The 18,667-nt window shown below is 39.2% G+C and overlaps 1 protein-coding gene across 1 annotated transcript; it reads left to right on the forward strand.

The window, feature by feature from the left end:
* The first annotated feature begins 206 nt into the window (after nucleotides 1–206).
* Nucleotides 207–16,706, forward strand: TSPAN13 (tetraspanin 13). Its single transcript, XM_005152873.3, has 6 exons — nucleotides 207–424; nucleotides 11,772–11,939; nucleotides 13,214–13,294; nucleotides 14,219–14,332; nucleotides 14,663–14,773; nucleotides 15,896–16,706. The coding sequence occupies exons 1-6, from the start codon at nucleotides 362–364 to the stop codon at nucleotides 15,968–15,970; spliced, it is 612 nt and encodes a 203-aa protein (XP_005152930.1). The 5' UTR covers nucleotides 207–361; the 3' UTR covers nucleotides 15,971–16,706.
* The last annotated feature ends 1,961 nt before the right edge of the window (nucleotides 16,707–18,667 follow it).

The following is an 18,667-nucleotide window of genomic DNA, read 5'->3' on the forward strand; positions in this document are numbered from 1 at the left end:
GCCAACCCTGCCTCCCTACACAACAAAATGGATGACGAACCCACGGATCAAAAAGAATGGAAAGCACCGGAAAGAGATGACGAGGAAGCCGGTCCCGGCACCGCCCCGGGGGGCGGGCCCCGCGGTGCCGGCATATAACGGCTGACCACAAGCCCTCCCAGCGCCACTTGCGCCTCTTATTTGCATACCCTCACCTTTGAGCCCGGGAGCAGCCAATCATCTGGCGCGGTGGCGCCGTGCGAGTGCCGCTCACCTGCTGCGGCCGCGCCGGCCCGACAGCTGATTGACAGGCGAGGGGCGGAGCGGCGGCCTTCTGCTGAGCGGTTCCCGGCGGCGGCGGTTTGCTGGCGGCAGCGGCGCGATGGTGTGCGGGGGGTTCGCCTGTTCCAAGAATTGCCTGTGCGCACTCAACCTGCTCTACACGGTGCGTGGCCCCGCGGGAGGAGTGCGGGCTGCTCAGCGGGGCCTCTCCTCCCGAGTCCTCCCCGCCTTGCGGGTTCCGCTGCCGAGAGGAGAGGGAAGGGGAGGAGGGCGGCGGGGTCGCTGCGGCCTGTGGCGGCCTCCTCTTAGCGAGCTGGTGCTGAGGGTCTGGCAAGTCTCTGAGCAGGGAACGCCGAACGGTTGCTGTCTCTGGCTCGGGGGTGGGGAAGGTGGCACTGATCAGACCTGGGTTTGTCACCGTGGGGACGTGGCTCGTCTGGATCAAAATCCAGGGTGGATCGGGAGCGGGCGGCATGGCTAGTGCTGCCTGCTCGGGGGGCGGTGGGGGGGGTGGTGTTACATCTCCAGCCCCCTTCCCGGCGGGGCCACGGGACCACCCGTTAGTCAGCCCTCCCGAGCCCGACCCACCGGTGCCCTTTTTTCATGTCTGGAAAGGTCGCTCCACCAACGCAGGCGTGAATGAATTATTTTGGTTTTCCTCAGCCAAAGCCTAGCGCCGAAATAAGGCAGTTCGGTGAGTGAGAAGGGCCCTGGGGAAAAAGGAGTATGCTACACTGAAATAACTGACTTGCTGGGGAGCTCCAGGCAGGTGCCTGGTTTTGTTTGGGCAAGTTGGAGGACCTGTTTTCAACAGATAACAATAAAATTGTAAAATGGTTTGGGCTGGGAGGGATGTTAAAGGTCACCTGATTCTAACCCCCTGCCATGTACAGGGACACCTGATCTTAATCTCTAGCTGTGGTATAGCTGTGAATTTTTTTTCTGATTATAAATTTTAAAATTACTCATAAATAGCAAGAAACAGGGGTGTGTGTAATGGCTTCCTCTTGTAGCACATTTGGAAAGGTAGTATGTCCTCTGATGTTCCATGTTAACAGCCGTGTTTGGGGGTGACTTTATGCAGACTGCAGTTGGGGTCAGCCAATGCTTGCAGGCAATTGTATCAGTGTTTTTCTGAAAGCACTGCCTGATCTCGAGCAAAGGTAAGAGAACAAATGGGTCTAATGCTGTTCATAAGGACAAACAGTTCTCGTAGATAGCAGTTATTGGACCTGATGATACTCTCCAGGACAGAACACGAATGGATGTAGAAGTGCCTCTGTTTAAGCCAGTGTTTGTTATTATATTTTTTGGTGCATGAGGTGACTCTCATTCCTTCAGGAAAGGGCAAAACAAAAACCTTGGTGTGGGAGAAGTGGACTGTGTCCCTGGAAAATGCCTCTGGAGTATGCTTAGGGATACTCACTGCCCACTGTGGAAGTCACTTTGGATCCCTGTGATGCTATGGGTTGCCCCTAGCCAGAACAGAGGGGAGCAGGTAGGCATTATGTGTTTTTTTTGACATCTGTAGTTGGAGGTAAGTTTAGTCTGTGTAGACTGGCATGGTGAAGTAATTAAAATCATAGAATAGCCCAGGTGGGAAGGGACCTCAGAAGATCGTGCTGGCCAACTTCCTGTGGGATAACCTCATCCCAGTGGATTGTTATAGGGGAATTGTCCCATTCCAGTTTTGCTTTTTGGTAAACCAGAGGTTAATGCAAGACTTCATGTTTATTCTTTTTTTTAATCATTGTTGGTTTTATTTCTGAAGTGAAAGAGGAGTGAGAAATCTGGCTCTTTCTACCATAATACAGGCAGAAATCTCATTTTGATGTCATGTGAACAGCAGATGTTTTTCTGAAGACAGGATCAGTTATTCTTAAAGTCATTTATTGACCAGGTGTAAGGGGTCTGGTACATCTTTTAATTGCATTTGGCTACGGCAGAAATGGGTTGATTCTGGGGACCTCTGTAGTTCTTTCTGCAATACCTGTAAAAGGACCTATGACCTTAATCTTGTTCTGATGTCTCCCTAACTAGGATTTACTTTGTGGGTGTCACTTGATATTCTTTCATTTGACCTATGCTGAACATATGTTTCTGCTGAAGAGAAGGAATGTCTTTGAATTACAGGAACTGGAAGTACTGCTTGTGTTGCTTATTAATTATTAAGTTACAAGACTAATGCTTTCAAATTCAGAGTTTCCGGAATAAAGAGCATTTAAGGTTTTTAGTTGGCCTGGTGGAGTTGATCCAGCAAAAATGTGGGGGCTTCTCTGTTCTTTGGTTAGACAAAATCGTCACAATACAAGACTTTGGTTGCAAGTGAATGATGGGCTTATTTTTTCCTAGCTGGGAAAAAAAAATCACAGAAGACAACTAGAGCAAGAACCTCATCATCTTCTTAAACAACATCAGTTCACTGTGATAATTGATGAGAGGGGAGTAGTAGGAGTGAGAAGGGATATTAGCTCAAACAGATAACACTTGTTTTTCTAGCTATTGTTGGTGTGCCTGGATCACATGCTGGGAATTAATTAACCCTCAGAACTGCATATTGGGGTTACAATTTACAGTCATCTTTTCTTTAAAAGACTTCTGGAAAAGGATATTGGAGCTTGATTATTTTATTTTTAATTTCTTTTCATTCTTTTTATAGTAAGTAGTACACTAAGGAAAATAGATGTCCTGACAGTAATAAATCTGGCTTAAGGCAAGAATCCAGAAACCCACTAACCTAATTGCTTGCTTAATGTTCTTTTCAAATGGTACTTTGCTGATGACTTTTGGTTTTTCTCTGTACTAAGTTAATGTCCTTAGGCCCTGATTCTATTTTAAAATTAATTTTATGTGAGTAACTCTGGCATCTGTGCTGAGTTGCTGAGTTCAGTATGGTTCCTTATGGGTACAGGAAGAGTAGAGAAAAAGAGGCTGTTGACTCTGTAATGGCGTGCGTTGCTGGAATAGTCTTACATGGAAGAACTGCCTGTATTGAAGGACCTTTAAAATACTAGTTTTGGGTACCTGACCAGTGTTTTTTTTACTAAATCATATTTACATTTCCTGCTGAATGGCAAATCATACAAACTGTTTAGAAGGTTTGTCCGTGGAATTCAGCCAAATTCAAGGATGTGTGGCAAAATCTGCCAGGTATGAGAACAGTTGATGCTGGCTCGACCAATATTTGCTCACTTTAACAAGATAAGGATTTCCTTAGGTAGACAGTGATCCTTCCAAGGAAGCCTTGAGTAATTGTGTTGAAGTGGGAACAGTTTATGTATTATTTCAGATCAAGATTTTCAGAAAGGAAAAGGAAATTCCTTATTCCTAGCTAGTGGTGAAAGATTGAAGTGGTAGCTGTGTCACAAGATTAAATATTTAAATTAAAAATTAAAGTACTGACCATCAGTTCATTTGGATCATGTGTGCTGGGTTTGTCACCCAAGCAGCTACTTAATTGCTGATGCAACATTGTGAGGTTGTCAGTATGTAAACATCACGCTTTTACTTTAATGAACAGGTTTTCAGTTTCTTTACACCTAGAGAGACTGTTTGGTTTCTAATAAAACATATGGTACCTTTAACATTAGAAGTTTTTATTTCTTAGTAGCGTAGAATTTGTTCCCCAAAAGCATCCATATTTCCTCTTACCACTAGGAAGTACTTTATCAAAGCAATTTAGTTTTTATATTACTTTGCTCTCCGAACCTGAGTTTTTTTGATTGCCTATTAGGCATCCTGGGTTTTATATTCATTTTCAAGGCATTATATTTAAAAGGTGGTGGTTTGATACTTTTCCCCTATCACTGGCGTTTCGCTGGGGGCAGTAATTATTGTCAATATAACTCGTTGCGTTTGTGCTTTCTGCAGTCTTTATCAAAGTTGCTTTGCCTGTATTATGGAAATACGCAAAGATGAGTACAGAAATTCTCAGATTTGAACAGCGTGTGCTTAGCGTCATAGGGACTTTAATAATGTCTGTCTTAAATGCAGAGTTCCTCATGGAGAGGAGTTGAGCATGTTGTATCTTCCATGCAGATTTGCTACCTCAATCTATTTTTTTGCTGCATAGGGAGAACCTGGTGATAGAGAGGGGGTGAACATCTGGATTTTCCAAGGGAAAGCAGATGTAACTGTTTTCTATGTTACTTGATGATACACGACTGCTGTAGTGGCTGTGTATCATCCAAACTGGACGCTCAGTAGTTTCCTTCGAGCTATTTCTGTCATTCTTGAGGACATTTTGAATGCAGTAGTACAAACTGTGCTATCTAGCCTTGATGTGCAGATCAAACAGTGGTACAGAAGCTCCCAGGTATGTGGCAGGGAAGGTTAACATTTGTCATATCAATGTAGTCTTGGTTGGATTTGTTTGGTTTTTTTTTGACTGGCTTTTGGGAAAGGTTTCTACACTCATGCTTGAGAATGCAGAGTGACTACAGCATATAAATATAGATACATATTTGAAGACTTTTTGTCAGTGTTGGGAATGCCTTCCCAAAAAAAAGTAGTGTATCTGCTGTGTCAGCTTATAGTCAAAGTGCAGAGGCTTGTGATAGCAGGTCAGCATTGAGATACGTGCTGGGCCAGTATGCCAGATATGAGTGGGTTTTGGTTTTTCACATGTCTTGCACAGAGTGTGTAGTGGCATTTAGAGCTAGGAAGGCAGACTGTGTTTAGTGAAAGAACTGGGGAATGGCAGGACCTAGAAGAAGAAGGCTATGTGGCGCATAGTATGTTCTGATAACGATGTTTTTCAGCCATCACACCAGTGCAGATGAACACTTTAAATCCAGCACAGTTATTGCGAGGCCCTTGGAATGCCTTGTGGCTGGAGTGTTCTTCACTATTCTAGTAGAAAGTGTTCTTTCTACTATTATTTTTGTGTTGAGGGAGATGTATGAGTGGAAGCAGGATCTGTGGAATCACTAGGCTTCCTGAAAGCGTTTTGCAGCTTCTTAAAAAACAAGAACAAGCAAGCAAAAGTAAACATGTCAGAACATAGTTATTCCTGCTACACAACAGAAAGTGCTTGTTTCTCAAGACCAGGGGGGTATAAAACAGGTTAAATGTCACTGTCATTTTAACATTAAAGAAGCTTGTTACATGGTCAAAACCAATTAGATCCTAATTATTGGCCAATAACTTGAACAACTAGGCCTGAAACCGAAAGAACTGCCTTTCATGATGACACAGGAATGCTGTCTTTCACATAAATTGCTTATTCCACATCATGTGTCTCAAGGCACCAGACTACTGATCACTGTTCATTTACATTAGTCACTTAAAGGTGGATGATTTTGCTTTCTTGGAGGTACCCAGAGCTTTCCTTACTGCTCCACCCTTACTTTGCTTTCAGTAAAACTGAAGGAGTACTGTAAAGAGATAAAGTTGCTTACAGCTGTGATAGCAACCAATTTAGCTTAGTCTTAACTTGTACCATTATATACTGTCCATACTTTTAATGTGGTGTTTTTAGATGAAGTTCAGGGAATCAAAAGAATTGCCTCCTAGATTCTCTGTGGCTGTGCAGGATTGGCCAAGTTGAAGTTAAGGGTGGTGGGAAACCTCTTCCTTCAAAATACAAACCATTTGAGTTTTAAACTTTAAAGTCACTTTTAAAGAAGTGGAATATTAACTTACATGTGAAGAGAGAGGTTAGGAAGGATGTGTTTCATCATGTGTGTAACCTGGCTTTAGTTCCTATTCCACGTCCAGCTTGAAAGCTATTCTGTAAGTATTTCCTATGCTGATACCAGTGTAAACACTATATAGTCTCTTTAAGTGGGAATGGTGAGGATTTATTTCTTGAAATTTGAGTTCAGAAATGCAGTTTTTAAAAACAGCTTTTGGGGCTGAGTTTAGAAGGAAGCAGTGGGAACATTGACTTCTGCATATGACTTCCTTCCTAGTGAGCAGTCCAAGCTAGCTGAAATAATGAAAAGTTGCTAGATAGTCTGAACAGCAGATTTGTTTGTGGCTTGTTGTTGAAGGAAGGAGGAAGTGGCTTTGGCATTTGAATAGTTTCTCAGTTGTGTTGTCTAGAGAAATCATTTGTCAGTATCTTGGTTTCTTTTTGTAATGTAGAATGTAAGCCTGTGGGTAAGCACACAAGGGGTAAATGTGAAGAGAAGTATGTTTTTCCAGTACAGGAGTGAAGGAAATGAGCAGCTGTGTATACAGGAGAACTTGGATTTGAAGAACAGAGCAAATTAGGAGTTGTTTTTTTTTTTTTTTTAAATAGAATTTATGCAGCACTAAGGGGAAAATGAACCCCATCAAGTGCTGTAAAGGCTAATGCTGTAGTAAAGTTAATAAGTGAACCAGAGAACAGGACAAACTTGTGATGACTTTACCTATGTGGTAAAGAAATTCATCTTTGTCTACAAATCTCTATTTTTGAAAGAGCTCTGTGGTTGAAGTGTGTGTCTGAAAAATAGAATGGAAATCACTTGAAGTCTGATCTGCTGATCTTGGAGTCCCTAAGAACTTTCCTGTTACAGATGGAGTAACATTCTGTCTATTGACAATATGCTTTATTTTTTTTCTTTTTCTCCCCCCTCATAGGGAAAAAGAGTTGATCTTCACTTAGGATTTGTGCTACCCATAGGTTTGTTCCAGTAAAGCATTTGCTTCATTTCAAATTGATGAGTTTAAATACTGGGTTCTGCTAAACCTATGTTTGCCTGTGTGCTTTTTAAATAAGGTTGCTAGGGTTTGTATTGATGGAGAGGATAGTATACAGTAAATAAGGATAGTATATTCAAAATGCTACCTGTCAGTCCCCCACATGCACACACTTCCCATGGCTCTGTGTTGCTTATTTGTGGACAGTTTGTAGCATCTGTGTGAGAGATGAATTGCTCCAACTTGAGATTGTAATAAATACTTTTGCTCCTAATGCCTGTTGGTTTTCTGTGTAAACATGCCTAAAATGAATGGAACCTTCTAAGACAAAGATTAGTACTTGTGTATTTTAATCTATGTAAGCACTTCTGAAGACTAATTCATGGCTCTTTTAGTGAGAGACCTTGGTGCTTGTAAGAAGGTGTTCTGTTGATACAGGGTTTAGGAGTTATTTAATGAGCTAGATGGTACAGAAGAGTCCTTGGCTAGTGATAAACCTGCCACTTATCTGCCTATTAAACTTTGATTTTTGGTGTGGAGAGCTCTTCCATGGTGGAAGAGCTGGCAGTGGTGTGTGGGGTGGTTGGTTGGGGGGAACTTCTGGGGCTCATCTATACAGGCTCCTGCTCAGACAGGATCACAAATACCACTTTTTTGACAGCTGTGGCTTTGTCTACTGAGTCTTGAAAACTTCTGAGAACAAAGTTTATCACCTCTGAGTATGGCACCAAACCACCCCCCTGTGTGCTTTATCTAATGTCCATTCTGAACCTCCTAAACGTTTGCTTGTGATACTGTGAGGAATTTTTCTCTATTTGTTTTGTAATGCACTTTCAGCTTCAGTTACTATAAGATTATCCCTTGGCTACCTTTGATGCACTGAACAAACCCAGCTCCATCACCTGTTTCTCAAACATCATCCTCAAGGCTCCAGGCCATTTTGATGACTCTTTCCAGGTTCTCAAATTCCTTTTCAATCTGGGGGGCTTGAAATAGGACACAGCATTTGAGCTACAAGTCTCACCAGAATTTGGTTTCCTTTGATTTCACTCCTTTGGCTTTTCCTGTTTGCAGTGGAAGTGGACTTGGCACGTATTCAATCTGTATATCAGTGTCATCTTGAGATCTATCTCAGTAAGGTTGTTGCTCAACTGGTCTGTTCCTGAGTTCCACTGAAGCACCTCAGGAGCAGGTTTTTCACTTCATGAAGTTCCTGTTGGCTATTCTTCAAGTTTATCAAAGGCCATCTGAGTTGAGTCTGTATTTGAAGAGTCAGTTGCTCTTCCTTGTTTAGTATCATACACAAATTTTCTGAGGATTCATTCTGTCTTAATCACCCAGGTTGTTGATGGAAGGTACTGTGGCCCCAGTATCAGCTCTCGTGGTGCTCCTCAGGTACTACCAGCTGGATGCTGAGCCATTGATTACTACTGTTTAAGCTAAGGGATCCAACCTGTTACTTAGTCTAACAGCCCATTTCTCTAACCCGTGTCTCTTCAGTTTACTAATAAGGCTATTGTGGGAAACTGAATCAGTCTTAATAATTGAAAACTGGATTGCGATTTAATATATTTCTGGTAGGTTTCTCAAGCAAATATTTGAAGTGTTACAACCAAGGCCAGCTTTATATAAGTAAAGTGGAGTTTCACTTGTATGTCAGTCTTCCAAGGATGGCGCTGTTTTCTTTCGGGAATTCTGGTGCTCTGAAGTGTGGTTTCAGTAAAATGAAATGTGACATTCAGAAGCTCCATAGGGGGTCCTTTTTCCCTTTTTCAACACAAGTGACTTTTAGGGTTTTTTATTATTATAAGTAAATAAAGCTTGCATGGTTAGGATGTGCATATTACTTATTTAAAAGGAGTTAAGGTCTCTAAGTAATTTTGTTTCAAGTACATTTTACTACAAAGTCTTGGGAGCTTCACTTTTAGAAATACTGCTTTTTAATCCTTGTGTTTAAAACACTGGAGTAAGCCCTGTTGAGCAGCCATTTTTAGTGGCTAAACAGTGCCTAATACTAATACTATTGTTTTACAGACTTTGTAAAACCTCTTCCCAAAACAACTTTTTTTTTTCCTGTTAGTAGTTGTGTGCATTTACTTTAGTTTTCACATTATGGCACTATAAGTCTATATATAGAGAGAGTTTTATTGCACAACATGCAGAGAATCTAATCCAAACCTGAAAATGAAGGAATAACTGTGATTTAATCTTTCCCTCAAAATACAGAAGAGTCAAGAACTTAATACTAAATCTGTTTCTGAAATATTTTGTAAGCCTGCAGTCTCCATTTCAATTTTGAAACACAGTTTTCCACAATTTTTAAGTGGCCAAAATTAGAGTAGCCCATTAGTTAGTTTGATCCAAATCATGTGTCTGCCTGTCTGGATCCAGTATTTTCATGTAGCTTGCCAGCCAGAGCCCAGTTGCATGGATAATACTAAATTGCCAGATGTTTTAAGGAACTGGACAATGGACAGTTTTCTTATGTGAAAGAAGAGAAAATATAGCTTTATTATTACAGAGGTAATGCTTGAATATGAGACTAATGGCTCTAAAGGTAGAATGTGATCAAAACAGATACTGAACAGTTTTATGCTATTTTTCAAAGCTGATCACCCAATTCCTGAACCTCTGGGGTTCAGTAAAGCATTTTTCCCACTGGAAAACCATAACGGTTCTAGATTCAGTATGTGTCTGTTTCTGTTGGAAAAACTTTTTGGGCCAAGGGGGGGTTGTGGTAATAACTTTTGTTGTGGTAATAACTTTTAGTGTTATACTCACTGATTTCATTTACATATCATCAGTATAATGGAAGCTGAGGTGAGTAACAGCAGCAAGAAGTAACCACTACCCTGCAGCTCATGCACTGTAGGTATCCAGTAGTTATTAGGCACAGAATTTGTTTAGGCTTCTCCTTTTAATTTTGATACTTTAACAATAAAACTCATTTAATCAAATTGTTTTAGCCCTCTTATGAAATGAACAGTGCACTAAACAAATACACATTTTGGTGTCCTGGTAAAAATAAAGATCTGCAGCCATAGCTCAGGTGGAACAAAGAAGTATTGGGGAAAATCACTAAAAGCAGTTTCTTCTGCCTTTTTTTTATAGACAGAAACTTAACATTGCCTTTGAGATTTTTTTTTTAATGAGAGATTGCTTTGAAGAGCTGTGTAGTGGCAGTGTGAGTTCAGTGCTTGGAAGTTCTTGCAGAACATGTGATGTCAGCCAGCACTTTCTGACTGGAAATTGTGTTATAAGATTTCTTTTGTTGTTCACTTCTGATGCTTACATGGAAAAATAAACCCAGTGGTATGAGACAATGAAATGAAGTGAATGGGTATACCTCAGAACAGGTAGGTCTTGCACTTAATTGTCTGATTAGCAAGGCTAATTTTTAACATAATAAAGTTTACAGCCTTGTGCAGCATGCATTGAGAAAATCTGTCTGTAGCAGAGTCAAGGGTTTTGGCTTTATTTTATTCCCCTTTCACTCCCCCCTGCTCTTTCATTTATATTTACTTGTTCTGGTGTTTTGGTTTTAGATAAACATTGTGGTTAAAGCATATTCTTTAATTTACTGGTATTGAGCAATTGTTTTGAAATTATATTGTTCTTTTGTCTCTTCATGTGGTAAGAGAAGTGTAGTTACGACAAACATCCTTTTCTTCTTGCAGACTTTCTAAGTTTCTTGTGGGGATTACTGGCTTTTGGCTAAAATGGTTTTGACATACGTTCCTGTGTGAGCACATGAGAAAAAACTACCTGTGTGTGTTGATCTTGTTAAGCATCACTACTTGCTTTGCTAGCTTTCTTGATGTTATCTTAGATTTCAATGTTTCAAAACCAGCATTAGATAGGTCACTCTTCTAAAAGGTACTTAAAAAAAAACCAAATGCAGACATTCGGTAAAGTGGAGGCAAAAATGCTCTGATGTAGGGTAAGTACACTGAAATGACAAGTTGGACATTCTTTCCCCTTACCACCCCTGCCCCTTTGAATAAGCTGTAAAATGCCAAGAGATTGTCCTGTTTGAGTGGAAACTGGTGAGCAAGTGTAATTTCTTATTCTATATTTGTTGTGAAATAAAGCCAATTACTTAAACTAGACCAAGTGCTTATTGTTCTGTTTTCTTCTGTTGTTGTTTGTTTATTTATATATATTTTAATAATGATACAGCTTCTGGGTATTTTTTTGGTGAGGTCAGGGTTTTGGAAAGTTAAAACTTGCATGTTGAATTGGTGTTATTTAACAGAACGTAATGAGTGATATGTTACACATAGATCTAACTCTGTTTCAAACATGAGAGTGTTAGGCATCTTGTGTATTGGACATCTGGGTTGATTTTCCTGATGCTTTCTCCTGCTGTACCTCATTACAGATTTCTTTGCAGCTTTTCATGATGGAATTTTTGTTTTCTCCCCCCCAGTTTTGGCATAGAAACAGGAAAGGCTGGAGCTTCCTGCTCATATAAACAGTAAATCCCAGTAAATTAACTGGGATGGATTCTGCCTGCCTTCCCTGAATACCATCTCTGAATTAAAGCTGATGTTTAGCTTATTTGTCAATTCCATTATAATGTACACTTGAGTTTAGTGTCTCTAGTCAGTCACAGAGAGTGCAACATGACTTGACTTGTAGATGGATTAAGTTGCAACAACTTCACATTAACAGAGTTGAAGAATAAAAGTGTGTGCCTTAAAACATCAGGAATTGAACTTCTGTGATGAAGTGGAAGATAGATTTGTTTATGTTTGTACTTCCCTTTGCCCTGGAAATTATAATTGTACCTTTCTAATAACTTTAATATAAGAAATGTGGCTGTTTATAGGTTAAGCCCCTATTAATGTGCAGACTAACTCTTTGTTTTCTTTTTCCTCCAGCTGGTAAGCCTGCTACTGATTGGAATTGCGGCATGGGGAATCGGCTTTGGCCTCATCTCTAGTTTCAGAGTTGTTGGAGTAGCAATTGCAGTAGGAATCTTCCTCTTCTTTATTGCCTTAGTGGGATTGATTGGTGCCGTGAAACATCATCAAGTATTGCTGTTCTTTGTATCCTTCTCATGAACTGCAGCTTGGTTCTAGCAGTATTAACAACCTGCTCTGTCAGCTGAGACTGATGTGGAAGGTGCTTCCAAAACAGAACAGAAATTCACAATCTTATTTTGGTCAAGTGCAGTCCAATTAAACTTTCTTCCCATTTAAACTTATTCCAGCTTCTTTCTTTTCCCTCTTAGAAGTATCCATGTCTCCTTTTGAAAAATTAAAATATTTCAATTTTTGGAGAGCTTTTTATGGTGGCTCACTGTGTGACAGGTGCTTTGTATTGTGTGCTCAACCCTGCACAAAGCTGGAGTATATGCATTAGTGATGTTTAACAGTAGAGAAAGGTGATACTTCCAGATAGTGAGCTGGTTGTAGCCGCAGGGGAACATGTTGGTAATACAGACTGTCAAGAAGCACTTTATTTTCATACCTTGGCTTTAATTGCAAACCCAGACTAGAAATGAGCACAGGCCTTCTCAGTGTGCTTTGCTGCTCCTTCCTGCATACTGACTCTAAACAGTCTGTTGTGCTGCCTTGCACAAGAAGATTGATCTGTTTGAATAAGAAAAGAGGTTTATCAGATAACTGATTTTTCTGGTTGTGCTCTATGAGTAAGTAGTGATCTCCACTTTACAAACAGTTGAAGTGCATGAGGTATCTGCCTCTGAACACAGCAGCCAAATTATGAAGACAGTGCCTGACTTTCAAAGCATGATCTTTAGTATCAAATTCTGTTCTTTATTTTGAACTGGTTTTAGGTGCATTAGTCCAAAAGTATGTGAAGTTGTGTTCTAAAAGCAGCTCACTTTTTTTTTTAACCTAAGCTAAACTTATCTTTTGTAATTAATTACAAGACTCTGTCATTGAAGAAAAAAACCCCAACATATTCTGAGTATGAAATACCTAGAAAAGTATTTTCTTTACTGCTGTAAGTATTTCAAAATGACAACATGAGTACCTAAAACTGAAGAAACTGGCTGTAGATTTGTCTCTCTCAGAGCTACTTTTACTAACATCTCTGCTCATGTTGTCTTGTTAGGCAAGAAACACCTAACCCAGAAATACCAGCTATGTATAGTTGTAGTCAAAAAGAGAGAATATATGGTGATTGAGTCCTGGGAACATACTTGGGTCATCTTTTCCTCATCCAGACAGAATTTACTTCCATAATTCTTTGTTTCAAAGGACTTCTTGTTTCATTGGATAATAATACCACTAGGCCTGTGTGTTTATAAAAGCAAAATGAATTAAGAGAGTATATCCTTAACTACTGTTCCCAGTACATGATTATTCTTTTGCTAGTCTTTATTGTCCAGTTTTCTGTCTCCTGTGCCTGTTTGGCACTAAACAAGGAGCAGCAGGTAAGAAAAGTTTCCTAACTTCTAGGTTATCTGTAGCATAATACTATAAACATACATGTGAACATACACACATTATGTAGGCTTCAGAAAATGGGGAGAGCATATTTTAAGAAAAAACAGAATTATCCTTTTAAGGACTAAACTTTAGGCAGCATTTGGATCTGGAAGCTAGAAGGAAATATATCTGGGTCCTAAAATGACTTCCAGCTGACTTCTTTTATTAAAACAATTTATTTTTTATTAAAACAATTCTATTATTTAAACAATAAAATAAGAAAACAAACCCAAACAAGCCTTTCTGTGTGGGTTTATGGTCACAGGTGTAGCAGTGTGATGTTTTGACTGTATCATGTGTTTAGCAATTCCAGATAAACTGATGAAATCTACAGTAATCATAAACTAGAGAAGATAAAGCTATTGAATTGTTCTTGTGTAATTGAAAAGTTTGTAACTATATTAAGAACTGAGGTGACCCTGAGGTCAAAGTAAAGTCAAGTGATATCAAAATGATAAGATCAAAGTGTCAAGGTAAAACCAGCTTCCATGGGGTGTGGACACAAATTCTTACCTTGGAAGTAGCAAGCAAGTGTACAGTGACTAAATAATCAGCTTTGTAAGTGCATTCTTTGTTTAAAGTCTGAGCAGACCCGGTTAGATTAGTTACATGTCCCATTACTAGTGCACTTGTTGGGTTGGGGGCGGGGGGGGAAGGGAAGAAAATTCATTAAAACCATGCGTGTGCTACTGCTACGTGCTGCTGTTTCATTAGCTAAACAGGCTGTTTGAACATTCAAGTAATTCTTTATTATCCTGTTAGACTTCAGGCTCTGAAGGTTTTAGGGAATTATCAGCCTGGCCTATTATATTGGTTTCTAGTGAAATGTGAAACAGTTCAATTAATATTTATTTGCTTATGCCTTCTAGACTCAGCTTCTAGAGGTGGGATGGAATAACACTAACAGCGCAAGAACAGATATTGAGAGAAATCTGAATTGTTGTGGATTCAGAGTTTTTGATCTGAATGAAACCTGCTTCTCTGTAAGTTCTCCAAAAACAACTGTGAAAAAACAACTTTTATTGTGTTTGTTCAGAAATGTAGAACGCTTTCAACAGTTGCAGAAAGCAGAGATTTTCAGCATGTAAGGTAGCTGTTACAATGACACCAAGCTCTTTTATTAATTATTGGAAACATAATCACAGAGCACCCTGCAAAGGTACCCCACTGTCATTTATATACTGGCTCTTTTGGAGTCTTCTAAAGCTGCTGGAGTTTTGTTTGTGGGTGGCAGTCTTCTCTAGAGCTAACTGGATGCTTTCAATCAATGAAGTGTTGTCAGAAAATGGAGTACAGTTCTCTATCTGCTACAGGATTGCTTTAGAAGTCACCACTGTCAACCATGTGCACCGATAATAGAAGAATATTCTGGAATGGTTCTCAGATTTGTTGGAGGCATAGGACTCTTCTTCAGTTTCACAGAGGTGAGCAGAACATTAGAAAATGTGTGCTTTTCCTCCACCTCTAAGACTTAATTTTGTGAAACAATTTTAGGGTGTGTATTGCAGGAACTCCCAGTACCATCTTGAGAGTCAAATAATTAGGTCAGATTTTACTAGGCTGTCAGCTGGGTGGAGGGTTTGTCTTTTGCAAAAGTGTTGAATACTTTGTTATTTATCTACAAAGCATGATTAGGAACCACATTAAAATGTGCTGCTGTAAAGTTTAGGTTTTGCAGACAGTTGCCTAATCAGGTTTACCATTCTCCAAAACTAGTCATTGTCTTAACTTGTGCCCCTGTTCTTCCCACCTTCTGGCACCTTTACACACACAGGTCTCTTTTTGGGGGATTTATTTATTTTTTGTATCTCCTGTAGTGCAAAGACACAGTTTCATGAGTGAACTGTATTTAAAATGTCACATTAAAAGGTCTGACTCTTTGCTTTAGTGATGATACATACTGATCAGTAGATAAAAATCCTCAGAGTAGTTATTTTGTAGAGCATGTCAGAATACTCCTTGTGCTGCTTAGTACAGTTTTAAGAAGGTTTATAGAAAATTACAGCAACCAGGGGAGAGAGAGTAACTAAAACAGAATCACTCTTGACATCTGCCCTCGATTTCACTACTAAAAATGTGAAGCAGCTGGGAGCTGCAGTGGTAGCTGGGGGGGATGACAAGATTTGAAAATATACTAGAAAAATAGCCTTGTAGTTAAGTGGTAACTGTAGAATGAAACAACTTGGAGGATTTATTTACACTAAAAACAGGGTTATGAACATGTATCATGGGAGGGAGAAGAGAATAGTGGAATGCTAGACATGCCTATGGGAGATACTTTGCACTGCATTGCATATATACTTTTTGCGTTTTGTTTTGTTGTTCTCTCTGTTGCTGGGTGTGGATTCTTTGTGAGAAGGTTCATTCTTTTTTCTAATTAAAAACGCTGGTGTGTGGTTGTGCAGTTTTACCAATAGTAAAATATCCTAAACTTGTATGCTGAAAATTCATTGTCAGGTTTCTAAGTTTTAAACAGATTTTGTAAAAATGGGAGAAGATGGGGTGGAGACTCTCTGCTTAATAATATCTTTGGTTTTTGTTTTCAGATTCTGGGAGTCTGGCTGACATACAGATACAGGAACCAAAAGGATCCCCGTGCAAACCCTAGTGCATTTCTTTGAGGTTTATAAAGGACTGAATCTTCTCTCTGTACTTTCTACTTCAAAATAGTGATTCTCTATAGGTATTTCTCCATAGTATGGATTCTGTATATTCCCAAAAGAAACCTGTTGTTTCCATAAGAAATTTGTAGTTTTCGTATTTAATTTTCCATTATTTTCATTCTAAGAATCTCTATCTTGAAGTAGACTAGTGTATTCAGTAGCTGGGCAGAGTTAAATTGCTGCTCTGAGCTGGTTAAATAGCTCTGTTAAGGCTTTGGTGTGATGGATCCGGTGAACTCTATACAGTGAGTTTTGCATCACTACTGGCTTCTCTGGCGTCTCAAAAACCCCAGAAGTGTTTCCTGCTGTATTTATTGATTACAGAAATTCACATGACTTCTCATTAAAGTGATAAAAAATATGTGGTGGATGGTTGGACTGTATGATTTGATTAAGCTTTAGGATGAACCATAGTCAACTTTTTTTTGTCTACTGCTTTCCAATTAAGGTAAGAAAAGAAGCTAAAGATGTTATTTTCTGTAGTGCACGTAAGTGTATGTTAATGACTACTGTAGTCTTCACCCCACCCCTTTCCTGTATGTTTTGGCTTTCTGGTAGCTTTAGAATTTTGTTGAGAATAAAAAGAATTCTTTACTTTTTAATGAATATCTTCACTATGAGAACAATGAATGAAGAAAACCAGAAGAGTATAATCTGCAGCTGATTAACTTGAAACTTTTTTTTTTTTCTCCTTTCCAACAAGTGAATGAAGTTTGGTATTTGCACAACATCAGAATCAATAGTGATCTGTCATCTTTACTGTAAGAAACTTGATGTCTGGAAAAGTTGTTGTACAGCTATTTTTTTCAGGTGGTGTAAAATTATTGTTGTAATATCTCAGCAGTGTATATTCCTCTGTCATCCAGCTGGCAGTCTTGATTTCATGAGAGATTGAATGGTGTGTAAAAAAAAAAAAAAGTAAAAAAAAAAAAAGAATTTTATGGTTTCCAGTAGTCTAATTCTTTTCTTTGTTTTAAACAAAGTTAGAATGGTGTGTTATCAATGTAGTAAGTGTTGTCTGAGCAGAAGGAAAGCATAGTCCTTCCACCCTTTGATAGAAGCGATGCGTCATCTGAACACCTGAGATACACAATATTCCATTTGTTTTTAATCATGCTGAATTGCAGACCTCCACTGCACCTTTTTCTTCATTCAGTTGCTGCCTCTGGTGTGGTAGACGGCTGCTGTAGCCTGAAAGAGAGCTCTGGGGGAAGAAAAGGGGAAGAGTATTAAGGCCATCTGCCAAGGAATAGAACAACTGTATGGGGTGAAAAGGAAAATAGGGCAGATGGAAGTGGATTGTCTGCTCCAACAGTGGAGATGCCTGCTTCTGCAGGGGAGGAAAAGGAAGTTGAAATACATGCCCATCAGAATGCTATCAGACTTTTATGTGCCCAGTGCTCCCAAAGAAGAAATTGTCTGCAGGTTTCAAAGGGGAAGTGTCGAACCTGAATGCAGAGGAATTTCAGAAGCTGTTAAAACCAGCTTCTCTTCAGGTGTAGCTGATTCTTCAACACCTGCTGCCAGCGCCATCTCTTGGTGCTTGATCTGTGAATTACTGCTTTATATGCCATGTTGGTTGCTGTTTCAAGCACATACTTGAAAGTTTGATGTAAGTGCCCACTCATGTACTAAAAAAAGACCTTAAAAGACTTCAGAATATTACTGAAGTATAATGTAAATGTATGCAGCTTTCTCCTGCTTGTCAATGCTGTCCTGGTTAAGTAATTAACCAGCAGTTCTCAATATGTGTCAAGAGGATGGTGGTCATCTGCTTAATTTTCTGGTCTAGAAAGGCTCTATATTCTGCACATTCCTATAATAAATTAAAGGAGTCTTAGGGAGAGGGTTTATGAAGCTTAAAATAATACCACATTGCCGCTTCAATTTTGACTTTCTTATAATTGTTTTTAGTGCTTAGTTTTGGGTTGTTCTGGTGTCATAAATACAGTAGGTGGTACTGGAGAGTAAATGTGTATCACTGAGAAAATACTGAAAATGTTACTGCTTCAGAAGCTTTCAAGCCCTCCTAACATGCATTTGGTTGAGTAGTCAAAAGACAGATCAGGAGATCATATGGTTTGATTAAAGTTATTTTTTATCATATCAATACTTTAATAATCTATTGAAGATTGTGCTTTAGGGAAAAATACCAACAAAACAAAATAGAAAACAACCAATACAAACCTTGACACTCACATGAGAGGTGTAGATTGACTTTCAGAACCTGATTCTTAAGGGTGGTGATAAAACATACTGAGTCTGACTTTGGTTTTGGGGGTGAAAATTGTAGTCTCTCTTAGGGGAGATCTGACTTGTACATGAGTATACAAGAAATGCTGGACTTTTCTGATCTGTTGAAATGGAGCATTTAAAAAATTATATCTATTCTTGATATGATTTTGTCTTTGAAGTTTTGTTGTTCATTGTCTTAAGAAAATAGTTTTGATCATATAAAGACTTTTTTATTGTTTGGTTTCTAGAGAGTGATTTTAATTTTCATCTGAGTGCTTGAGAATTGGGCTAAATTGTAACCAGATTTTCTAGAAGCTATTTACAGCAGTAGAGTATCAAAACATTCAAGTGGTTTAACTTGGAGCATTCTTATTGCTTACATTAGATTTCTTTTGACCTTAGTTATGTCAAAATGCTTTC

The sequence above is a fragment of the Melopsittacus undulatus genome, chromosome 1 (assembly GCF_012275295.1).
Source record: "Melopsittacus undulatus isolate bMelUnd1 chromosome 1, bMelUnd1.mat.Z, whole genome shotgun sequence".
Lineage (NCBI taxonomy): Eukaryota > Metazoa > Chordata > Aves > Psittaciformes > Psittaculidae > Melopsittacus > Melopsittacus undulatus.